Raw genomic sequence first — 11,957 nt, forward strand, 5'->3', positions numbered from 1 at the left:
CCGCAGCATCAGCCAATGCCCATGGAACTCCATGAGGGAGGCTACTCTAGCAGTAGCGATGAACAACTGGAGAGGAGCTACTACTACTGTGGCCAGGGTCGAAGTCCAGCACAGGCCCCTAACAACACACAGCTCAGCCTGGACACAGCCTCGTCATGCTCCATGACATCTCCAGATGATATGTCCACCAGGTCCGGGGACTCAGGTCTGCACAACCTTACCCCTGACCATACCAGATGTCAGTCAGGGCAGGGAGGAGATGGCATGAGTACTCCAGTGAAGAGCACTGGTGATGAGAGGTCTCCTACAAGCATTACAATTCCTAGTCCAATGAAACAAGAAACAGACTCCCCTTCAGATATACAGCATTTCAATGAGACTGTAAAAGAGAACTTTGAAGAATCAGCCTGGACAGAGAAAGCAACTGAAAAAGAGGACGTGACAACAGAAAAAACTCCTGACCATGACAGAGATTCAGACACTAAATCTAAAGAGAAACTGGAGAAATGGACAGATAAAGAGAAATGTCCAACCCTCTACACCAAAGTAAACAAAGAGGTGACAGAGAAAAGCTATTGTTATGAGGAGACATTGTACCAAGGGGTCCAGAGCAAATATGACCCCATTGCAAGAGACTCAGTTGAGCAGTCCCCGGCAGCTCTCTCTGACTCCAGCCACAAGGAACACGTTGGCCAAGAGATGAAATCAGAGGTATTCAAATCTGAGTCTCCAACTGCTTCTGAGAGCTCAGTGAAAACATTGCCTTTCATTTCTAGGAGTGACCTTGAACAGGATCAATATTCCACAGAGAAAGAGGACAGCTCGGAGAACACGTCTCCAACTCCTCAGGTTGAGGCCTTGGATGAGAGCAATTCAGACAAGAGAGAGAGCAGAGATGAGGAGAATGAAGAGGAAGGGGAGGAGGAGGGGGACGTAGATGAAGAAGAAGAAGAAGAAATACAGAAACAACAGCAACATTCTCTTTCCCCTCCTCTGTCTGCAGAGGTTAGGGAGGAACTGGGGGAGGGGGAGAAAGTGAGCCAGTCGACTGAGGAGCGCATGAATAATAGAGAAGCGCCAGAGAAGCCTCCTGGAGATCTCTGCATGAGGACAGAGAGTCAGAGTACGGAGCACCACAATGACAATGAGTTTGCAGGGGCACCTGCCCATCCAAATGCAGCAGCAGCAACAGCAGCAGCAGATGCTTCTGCAAGGGAGTCAGCCATTGGTGACACTGCTCCTCAGCCCCAGTCTGCTATGCCAGTCTTCTCAGCTCTCAATGACAAGGCGACACCTCCAGCTCAGGCCAGAGATCATATTGATCGCAGTGATGCTAAAGTGCTGGAGCCAGACTCTCCTCAGCTGCCAGGGAAGTCAATACTTCCCTCAGCCCCCTCCTGGGCAGACACTCCACCCTCCCCAAAAAAAGGTGATGAGGACATGGAGCCAGGCATCAGCTGCGCCAGTGCTGTGACGCCCTTGGCAAAGCCAGAGCCTGTGGCCCCATCTGCTCAGCCGAGGGCATTCGGACGTAAGCATGCAAGGGGCAGAAGGAGAATCATGCATTCAGGTGTAGGAATCAGGCGACAGTTAAGATTGGAGAGGGAGGGGGGAAAGGAAGAGGAAGGAGCCCCCTTGCCTACACAGAAACCCTGCATGCCTCCGAGCAAAACTGTGCTATTCTCAGATCAAATGGACCTAGCTCATCAGGAATCTATTGTGAGCCAGACTCCTAAAATGGTAACTGATGGTTTTCGTTCAAGAATGTGCACTCGCTCATTCAATGCACCAGGCTTACCCCTCAAAGTTGAGCCTCATGTAAAGAGAAAACCAGGCCCAAAGCCAGGTTCAAAGCCTGGGCCCAAACCAGGGCCAAAACCTGGACCAAAACCAGGGCCAAAACCAGGAACAAGGCCAGGACCAAAACCAGGGCCTAAACTTGGGCTAAAGCCTGGACCAAAGCCCGGGCCAAAACCTGGACTTAAACCAGGTCCTAAACCAGGACCAAAACTTGTGCCAAATGAACCAGAGCTGTCACCGAAAATTGAGACTCCTGTGAAACGAAAACCAGGACCCAAACCAGGTTCAAAACCTGGTCCAAAACCTGGATCAAAACTTGGACCAAAACCAGCTCTAAAGCCGGGTCCAAAACCAGGACATAAGCCTGGATCCAAGTCTGCAGATGTTTTGCCCCCCACCGATGCTGCACTCATCAGGGCCCCAGTGGGTCGTCCCAAAGGCTCAGTTTCTAAAGCAAAGCTGGTACAACAAGAGGAAACCATTCAACCTTTGACAGGACTGCAAGGCAAGGGCAGGAAGAGCCTAAGAGCTACAATATCACAAGTAAACCAGGATGTAGAACCATTAAACCAGGAGGAGAAACAAGCAAACTGTGAGGTAAAGGCACCAGAGAAGGAAGGTAAGAACATGGTTTTGAGATCCAGAAAACCCTCGCAAGAAAAATTGTCAAAAGAAAAGGAAAAAATCACAGGGGAAGATATTCTATCCCAGACGCTAACAGAAATTAAAACCAGTGATGTTTCTCCAAAAGTAGAAGTGCCTGTTACTGTTGAACAAACTCGAACTCCCGTTCCTAATGCAGTAAAAAACACAGATGTGGCAGCAGACCCACCTGCACCATTTGCCCCACCAGTCCCAACTGAACAATCTGAAGAAAAAATATCACTTCCACTAAAACGGAAACCTAGCCCAGAAATTGCTACGCTGCCAGTCAAGAAAAAGAGGGGTCCAAAGCCCAAGCCAAAACCTTTGCCGCCTCAATCCCCCCTGCTGGAGCAGGTTGTCTCTAAACCTAAAGAGAAGGCTATCCGGGGACCCAAAAGAAAGCGAGGTCCACCAAAGAAAGCCTCTGTAGTCACTCGCCCGACCAAAGACACTACTCCCAACATCAGTGAAACTGACATCACTACTGATGTGCCTGTGGTGCCACCTCAGTGCCCCACTAAAACAAAAGTTCTCCCACCACGAAAAGGCAGAGGACAGAAATATGAGGCCATGGTGCAGAAAATTACATCTCCCGGTTCAAAGAAACATCTCCCAATTCCCCAGATAGACAGCAATCTAACTGATGATGTTATAGCCAAGTCTCAACATGTCTTAAAGGAAGGTGAGACATCTATGCTTATAAATAGCACTGAGATGATAGAGGGAGAAGTTAAAAGTATACAGTCTAGACATGAAGTAAAACAACATGAAGGGGCAGTAAGAAAAGAGGAGGTGACACAAGGAAGAGAAAAGCATGAGGTGAGTCAAGTAGTGTCAGCGCCAGAAGAGGTGAGACGAGTGGTGGAAGAGGTTTTAAACAAGAAGGAGACAAGACAGGGAAACATTAAACCAGAGATACAGCAGGAGGCTGGAGCTCACAAGGTTTGGAGCTCAAGGGAAATCCCAGTAGAAGTCAGGGCTCCAGGAGAGTGGAAACAACAGGATTCAGAATGTATATCTACCGCTGTCACTAAGTCTTCCAGAACTAAAAGGAAGAGATGGGCTATGGTGGAGAGTACAGATGCCTCTGTAGTAGCCTTGGAAGCAGGGAGCCTAATAGTTACAACACCAAGGCTGGCCAAGCAGAGGGCCATTAAAAACAACCATGAGATGCACCTAAAACAGAGGAGGAAGAAGAGAAAAGGCCATGCTCCTCTAGAAGAAACAGAGCCAGTTGAGGAGACAAATATTGAAACAGCAGAACAACAGCTGGAAAGGGTAGAAGAGAAGGTGTCCCCTACAGAGTCCACAGTACCGCTGCCATTCAGCCCAGATGAGATCACAGAAGCCCCCCAAGTTACCAGCACAGAACTTATCCAGAAACCTAGGAGAGGCAGAAAACCATCAACAAACCCCACCAAGAGGAAACGAGGCAAATCCTCATCAGAGCAGATACCTGGCATGCCATTAAAGGTCCACAAAAAGCCTGGGCCAAAACCTGGGATGAAAGATGCCATCGAGGTAATTGAGGCAGTAGTAAGGGCTGCAGGATGTGAACAGGCTGAAAAGGAAGAGAGAGAAAAAGAGGAAAGAGAAAGAAGGGAAATAGAGAATAAGGAAGAACAGAAGACATGTACGGTGGGTCCTGTAGTGACAATATCAGAAAAACTGAGTGAGACAATTTCTCTGAAAAGAATCAGGCGCAGACCAGTACATCAAAACTCTAAACTGTCTTTCTGTCCTTATGTACGGATTAACAACTCCAGAGATTTTTCCTCTTGGTGTGCCATTGTCAACAAGCCTGAAGATGCAGTAATATTTCAGAGACGCAGAAAAAAAGGCATACTCAGAATGAGGAATCCTTTCACAGTTGCAAAGGTAGTACCACACACTGCTGCCATGCTACAGGGACCCTTGGTAAATAAAAATCTAATTGACAGGTGTCTTACATGCTGCTTGTGTGGAAAGCCAGCAAATTACAGAGACCTAGGTGATTTGTGTGGACCCTACTACACGGAGGATGGCGTTCCACGGAAAATTTTGACGATCAGGCATACAGAATCACTCAGGGAAGAGTCAGAGAAGAGCAATGATAGCACCTGTAGCAGCAGTGAAAAACCAGGCAACTCCTCAAAGAATGAAGGTGAGGACAGCACAGAAAAGGAGGGCAACACAGAAGCTTCCGCTAATGAGCATCCACTCAGTGACGGTGCCTGCAGTAGTAGCAGACACCATCATTGGCGCTACCGACGGGCAGAAAGAATGGAAAGAATGGGTCGGGAGGGTGGTTCACGAAGATTAACTCTCCGAGAGAGGTTCAGGAGGATGAAGCAGCTCCAGGCCATCAGCACAGTGGCCTCAAGTCTCCAAGGGGGCAGTGACAGCATGTTCCAAAGGCTACAAGTGGAGGCAGAGGCTAAGGAGCACTGGGCACATGAAAACTGTGCCATCTGGACCAAGGGGGTAATTATGGTCGCTGGGAGGCTATACGGACTGAAGGAGGCTGCCAACAACTCAGCCCAAACGGTATGATAGCAATAACCACCAGTGACTCTTGTAGTATTCTGAAATGTGTGCATTCCCATGGAAGTTAAGAGAGATACTATGTACATTCACTTTCAGAATGTGTCTGGCTGCTTTGAGAAATCGTTGCTTAATTTTGACATTTTTTCCTCTTTTCTCTCTATCCCTATGTGCCACTATCGGTCAATTTGTTTGTTTCTTTATTGGTCTCGGTCCATATGTCCGCCTGTCTGCCTAACCCCAGAGCTGCTACAAGTGCCAGATTGTGGGGGCGTCCCTCAGCTGCTGTTGGAGAGGCTGCTCTCATAAATACCACTATGTCTGCGCCAAAGAGATAGGTAAGAGACAACTGCAAGAGAGGACGAGACTAACCATGGAAGAAGGAAAAGGGAAGAAAAGCCAGGGAGAGGGAGGAGAAATGAGGAGTGCAATTGGGAACGGGAAATTGAACGTGGGTTGAGAGGACAAGAGGGAGGGGAACAAATAAGGTAGGTAGAAAAAAAGGAGAAAAATGAAAGGAGAGGGAAGAAAGAGGGGGGTGGGAAAATGGATGCGGGAAAAATTAGAGAAGGAAAATATATCAAGAAGTAACATTACTGAGCGCGAGAGGAGAGATGTCTGAGTGTGTCAAGGGAGAGCAAAGAGGGAGGGAGCTTTGAATAAAGGAGATGATGAGAGGAAAGTGGGACCCTGGAGTGTGCAAGAGGCAGAGAGGGAAGATATAGAGGGATGAGGGTGTGTATGTTAGCATTATTGACCACAACCCCTGTGGCTCCATCCATCCATTCTGCTCTCTGGGGACTGAATATGCATGTGTGCGTGTTTGCATGCATCTATGCGCGTGCCTTCCTGTCTGAATGCTTCCCTATGTGCGTCTTGCAGCCATTTTGCTTATGTACGTTCCCTTCAATGCTTGTGTGTGCGTTCCTGCCTGTTGTCGTCAATATAAGTGAGTGTCTGTATGTCAGCACATGTGTTGTATGGCTTCCCCTTACATCACCTATTGCCAAGGAAGTACAGTGTGAGGATTAGAAGGCCTGCCACGTCTGCCGAGCCAGCACAAGGAGCAGAGCGAGGCCTGTTTTAATCCTGCTGAGTGCACCAGCCATATCTGCCTGCCTGCATTTCAACTCATCCACTCAGTCTCTCTCTTTCCTCTGTTGTTCTCTCTCTCTCTCGCGCTCGCTCCTTCTCTCTGTGCCTCTGTCTTGCTCAATTTTCATTTGAATCCAACCCCTTTGTCATTTATCTGGGTTTTTCAAGGGGGTTGTAGGGGTTGTGTGTATCTGCCTCATTCTATGTGTTTCATTTATTGTTACTGTCTATCTGCAAAAGTTAAGCTTATTCTCTGCTATTCTTTTCTTTACTTTCTGTCTCCCTGGCTAGGCTGTATATTCCACGAGGATGACTTCTCCATCAAATGTCCTAAACATGAGGTAAGAAAAGAAGAGCCTCAAAACTAGTGAATAAATGCATATCAGTCCTTCATGTTATCCATTTTGAGGGTTTAAAATCTTTTTAGCTGACTTATACTGACTGGCACCAAAGATTTCACAGTGAATCATGCATACAAGAAAGGAGGGAGCGAACCAAGGTAGTGCATCTTAGCATCTCCCAGGGTAACCTCTCTGATATTAGTCTTTCATGTACGTTTATGTACAGTATGTCTGAATAGGTTTTTGTTCCTGTTATAACACTTTCTGTCCGTCTGCTTTAAAAACCACTTTGCATTTCTACCCCCCCCCCCCCCATCCTATCCTAAATTTTCCTTCTCCCCCCACTCCCCCTCCAGTCTTCATCCCCCTCCTCAGCACAGAAGAAAAAAATGAACTCACACATTGCTGTTAAAAGCAGCGGCACCATGGCTGGATAGCTGATACAGTGCAGAACAAAAAACACAATTGTCAGCTCTTGTAAAACACAGAAAGAGCCAAAGAATAAAAACCTCAGGGTTCAAGGTGGTGTTCCCTGTACACTGGCATCGAGCACCCTATCTACTCCATGCCAGTATATAACCCATAAAGGCCAGGATCTCATCTTGGACTAATCCATCTTTTGTTACCGAATCAATATGTACTCAATGACCTTGGCAAGCGAAACCCATCTCAGCCGCAACTAGCAGTGTAAACACGTAGTTATGGTGCCCTCTGTGTGTTACTGTCACTCAGCACCCACTGAAATGACTGAAGCCCACTGCAAATTACAATGGGCCACGGTATTTGTCTTAACGTGAACAGTCCACTCCACAGTCAGCTTACCTGTAAGACAGACGCCATCTGGTGGTGGCGTGTTTACACTGCAGCACAGAGAGGGAAGGTCAGATGCAGAGGAGGGTGGAGGGAGTAGTGAGGGAGAGATGCTGACATTCAGCAGGGAGCAGCGGTGCATTGAGGCAGCAGCGTTAGTAGCCTCCCTTCCACCCTCCCCTCTCTGCATCTCTCTCCCTCCCTCTCTCTGTCTTCCTTTCCTTTTCTCCTCTGTGCAGACTGACAGGGATGAAAAGCTGGCGGCTGATCAAAACACCCCACCCACCCTCACTGCCTGCCATCCTCCCCACATGCTCTCTCCACCCTTTCTCTCGCTTACTCTCTACCTTTTCTTCCTCTCGTTATTTTCTCTTTCCTCCTCCTTTTTTCCCTGTTCCCCTTATTTTGCTCCTGCACTCCCCTGCTGTTCCGGCTCCCTCTGTTTCTCACTCTGTTCACCTCTCATCTCCTGTGAGCTCCCTTTTCCATTTCAGTCGTCCTCAATTCATCCCTCCTCATCCCTTCCTCTCTGTTTCTCTGTCATCTCCTCTCTTCTCCTCTCCCTCTCTCTCTTCACCTCAACTCCCACGTCTAAGTAGCAGAAATAGAGTGTGAGAAACAGAGAGAAAAGGAGAGCAAGACAGAGAGAGATTGTTGTTAGCGGGCTGAGGCAGAGCTGTCATCAGCTGAGGGATCTGAAGGTCTGTGTGTGTGGGTCTGTGGTGTGCCAATTTACGCTGAGCAGCCTAATCAAAGGGAAGAGCAGACACGCACGTACACACACACATACATACACAAGGACACAACCACCCCGACCGCGGGTCCCCCTCAGAAATTCTCCCTCTGACTGTGTTCACTTGGTTTCAGGGCTGGAGCACACATATCGATGAAATTGCAAACACATGCTGCCTTCAGCTGTGGATTTTCTAGTGCTAAGGGACACACACTGTATGCGTCCACACAGGCTCATTAACAGGTTACCTGTAAGCTCACACACATACACATACTGAGCGGGAGAGAGACAGACGGGAGAAGCAGGGAGAAGAAAAACAGACTGTTTTGTGCTGCGGCTGAGTGGGAACAAAAGACGAATGGGGGCAGTTACATCAGAGAGCGACAGAATGAAAGAGACAGAGCTAGAGAAAAGAAGGGCAACAAGAAAGACAGGCAGCAAAGGGAGAGACACTCGAATACAGAGAAAACAAGTGAGACGGAAGGTATAAAAGAATGAGTTACTCCAGGGAGGTAAACAGAAAGACAGAGAGTGAGAGAAGGGAACTGTAAAGAGGGAGAGAAAGAAAGAAATAGAAAGATTGAAAGAGAGAGAGATAAAAGACAGAGAGCAAAGCTGCTGATCTGGGTCCAGGGCATAAGGATGGGCAACTGGCAGTTCAGAGGAAGACAGAGAGTGAATGAGAGATACTGGGGGCCTGCAGAGGAGGATAAGGGGAAAGAAAGCACTCCACCACCACCACCACACCAGCGCAATTAGTAGGCGTTCCTGCTGTTTCTTTCACAGTGGAGCTGGTTCACTGGCCAGCTGCATCCATCTCCCCACTCCTGCACACTGCAGCCAGCTCGCTTTCATGTCTGCACTCTGCAGATCTGCACAGAATCACTCTGACACAGTTTCACACAAAGACGCACGGACAGCACATGCATATCAGCTCAGAGTGGCGCGCCTGCACCTGCAGTATACCTGAATGGATGCATAGTTCAGCCTTTGTGTTAAAACATATACCAAGTGAACATCAAGGCTGATAAATTACAGGAAATTCTATGTACAAGAATTCGGCGGTGCTGTGAGTTCAAGGCCAATCCAGCAGTCACAGAGATAACCTCTGGCACAATTCCTACCTTTCCTTCCCCTCTGTGTGTTTGTGATTTGTATTTATGTCAGTCTCTTTATCTTTCCTCTACAGGACCTGTAAGATATTCCAGTGTACCACTTCCACCACCACCACCACCTCTCAGCCAGGCAAGCACCACCTATCCAGCAAGGCAAAGGAAAATGCTGTCCTAACAGCAAGAAACACTCGGTGACGACTGATGATGGACAGGCACATCAGCCAGTGGGCCTGGAGGAGGGCAAAAGGCTGGGCTGAGGTGGAGCTTGGAGCAATACAACCCCTGGATAATGGCTCCACAGAAAATAGCTTCTCCCTGAACCCGGGCTGGAAACACATTTTCTCGACTGAGCCCCTTAATGGAAGGCAGAAGGCGGCGGCACTGTTTAACAGGAGGACAGACTGCGCTTTAGAGAGCGTGTGCCTGTGGGCCCAGTGCACAGGGGGACTGTTTGAAATGCAGAGTGAGGAATGCGTGTGTGTTCTGCCTTCGGATGGGTTGCTATCATATTCAGACACCTGGCAGACACTGATTGGACAGGAGCATCCCTCCGGCCACCTTGTCTGTGGGCCAAGAGGCGTGGACGCGCGCGAGCGCGCGCGTGTCTGTGTGTGAGCGTGATAATCATAAAACGGTCATTCTACAGCCAACTCATCAGTGTGTTTGTGCATATGTGCCTGTGTGAGTGAAGAAGTGCATCTCCAATTCAAGATGTCATGCATCAAAAAAAGCAGCAGCAGCCAACCACTGGATATACTATCTCAATGTGTGCGTTTGTGTTTAAAACAAGAGACAAAATGAAACAAAAAAGGAAACTGTACATGATGATGTGCTTTACAGGTTCTAAATATTCTGATATTGAAGAGTTAAGAAAAAAATGGACGCAGTATTTTAATATAATGCTCTTATCTTCGGAGATGTATTTTGATGTGCATTATGACTATACGACATCACTGCGTCACCCTTGGTATATGTCAGGCTTTGTGTTATTCAGAGATTAAAAAAGAAACATGAAAAAAAGAGAAAAAAAACTCTGTTTAAGAGTCCATTCAACTGTGTGCACATTCAATATGTACAGTAGATGCTGCCATCACCACTCTACAGGTCGCAGATCAGGGCTCCAAGGGTCCAACCGGGAGTCAGGCCATCTCACTTCATATCTATGTACAGTTCAGAAGCATAACTGTTAAACATTGCCATGACGTATAATTCTTTCACCTACCACAGCCGTGCAGAAAGAAATGCATTCTGTTCAGACTTCATAACCCACCTGTTTGTGTATCTCAAATGTAGCCGCTTTCACTCTGCCATGCTATGTAACGACACCCTGTACAGGGTGTCAGTTAAAGTATTGGTCATATCAAAAGGAGACATATTTAAGTATTAGAGCATAAAAGAAAGTGCAAAAACACCACGGCAAACTTTCTCTTTTATGAAACTCATTATTTAATGGTGTATATAAGTATTTGATGCTGTTTAAATGTAAGATGTGATGTACTAATATAATTGTGTATAGTATTTCCTAGAGATGTTTATTTTCTATAAAATGGAATATGTTATTGCTTATAAAATGTTATTAAAAAGAATCCATTGATGAAAAAATAACAACCTCTTTTGGGAATGTCACTTAAGTTTGGAGCATGCCATTTTATTGATTTTCATGTCCATTTGTTTGAAATCGATGACACAGCATCACTTTGTTTGAAATGTTTTTTGTAACGCCAATGTTAAATATACCAGCACCTTTCAATGCTGCTATGACCAGTGCCTGCTCTTTCTGTCTTTACTGAACGTACACTGACATTAACACACCGGAAACACAGTCTGGATGGGCATATTTCTTAAATTGTGCTGCTGTACCATATGCCATGTTGCACCGATTGAAAGCAGCCACAATTTAAGAGTCATAAAAGTCAAATTTTCCGTTATCACGACACTTGGGCATAACAAAGATATTAAGAAATTTTATCACTACTGTCAAATTTCAAAGCTTCCAATCTAAAACGTATGAATATTTTAATCGTTCAAATTTGAAAAATAAATGCCTAATTTAACAATCTGAATTTTTAAAAAAAAGCACATTATGATAAACTATTACACTTAAATTTTTTTTTTTTGCTTTGCTTACAGAAATCATGTTTGACAAAATAATTGTTCTGGTATATTGTGATAGATTTGATCTTATTTTACATTGTAAGCCCATGACCTCCTCACATAGTTTTGAGGTTAGTGGAGGGAGACTTATCTACTTTTATTATCATCTGGTATCAAACTCCACCCCCCCGCCCCAACTGACAGCACCAAAGGAAATACTATAGTCTTCTTTACAAAATGTTTTAATATTTACATCAGAAAAGGATGAAATCAAACAAGGAAGAGATGAAAAGTTGTCAGTTAAAGGACACATATACAATACCTTTAGACATGGTTGCATTTCATTCATCTCAAACCTAAGTCTTTCAGTCTTTCACATTAGACACTATAAAAACATACTGGTCCTGGGACAAAAAAGAGGTGCCAAAGTTTTTTTTTTTTTTTTTTTTCTTCAACAGTTCTCTAAAAATTAATAAACAGTGTTTTTCTAAGAGCATGAAAATATAATGACTGAAAGAACGAGTATTGCTCTTTATGGTGGAGCTACAGAAGAAAACCAGAAAAAGATTCACTACAGGCAATCTTTGGGGGGAAAGAGAGAAAAAAAAAAAAAAAAAAAAAATTCAATTATTTTGAAACTGTCTGCATGACTTATGTAACTCGTTGCAAAAGTGCCAAAGGTTCACGATGTAGTCTGAGTTGTCGGTTGGCCGTGCCAGAATTGGACACTGCCAACATCTTTTGATATCATAATTGCATACGTGTGCAACAGTGCAAAAGGGCAATTGAGTCAGACGATGT

At 45.8% G+C, this 11,957-nt stretch overlaps 1 protein-coding gene across 1 annotated transcript in view; it reads left to right on the plus strand.

Annotated features, from left to right (window-relative positions):
• Positions 1 to 9,806, plus strand: part of LOC120788036 (titin) — an 11,411-nt gene extending 1,605 nt beyond the window's left edge. Inside the window, exons 1-4 of the mRNA XM_040123505.1 lie at positions 1 to 4,971; positions 5,213 to 5,306; positions 6,355 to 6,404; positions 9,137 to 9,806. The exon at positions 1 to 4,971 is cut by the window's left edge and continues 1,605 nt beyond it. Coding sequence (XP_039979439.1) covers positions 1 to 4,971; positions 5,213 to 5,306; positions 6,355 to 6,404; positions 9,137 to 9,145 — 5,124 coding nt within the window. The 3' untranslated portion in view covers positions 9,146 to 9,806. The remainder of the gene's footprint in view (positions 4,972 to 5,212; positions 5,307 to 6,354; positions 6,405 to 9,136) is intronic.
• The last annotated feature ends 2,151 nt before the right edge of the window (positions 9,807 to 11,957 follow it).

This window comes from Xiphias gladius, chromosome 3, assembly GCF_016859285.1.
Source record: "Xiphias gladius isolate SHS-SW01 ecotype Sanya breed wild chromosome 3, ASM1685928v1, whole genome shotgun sequence".
Taxonomy (NCBI): Eukaryota; Metazoa; Chordata; class Actinopteri; order Istiophoriformes; family Xiphiidae; genus Xiphias; species Xiphias gladius.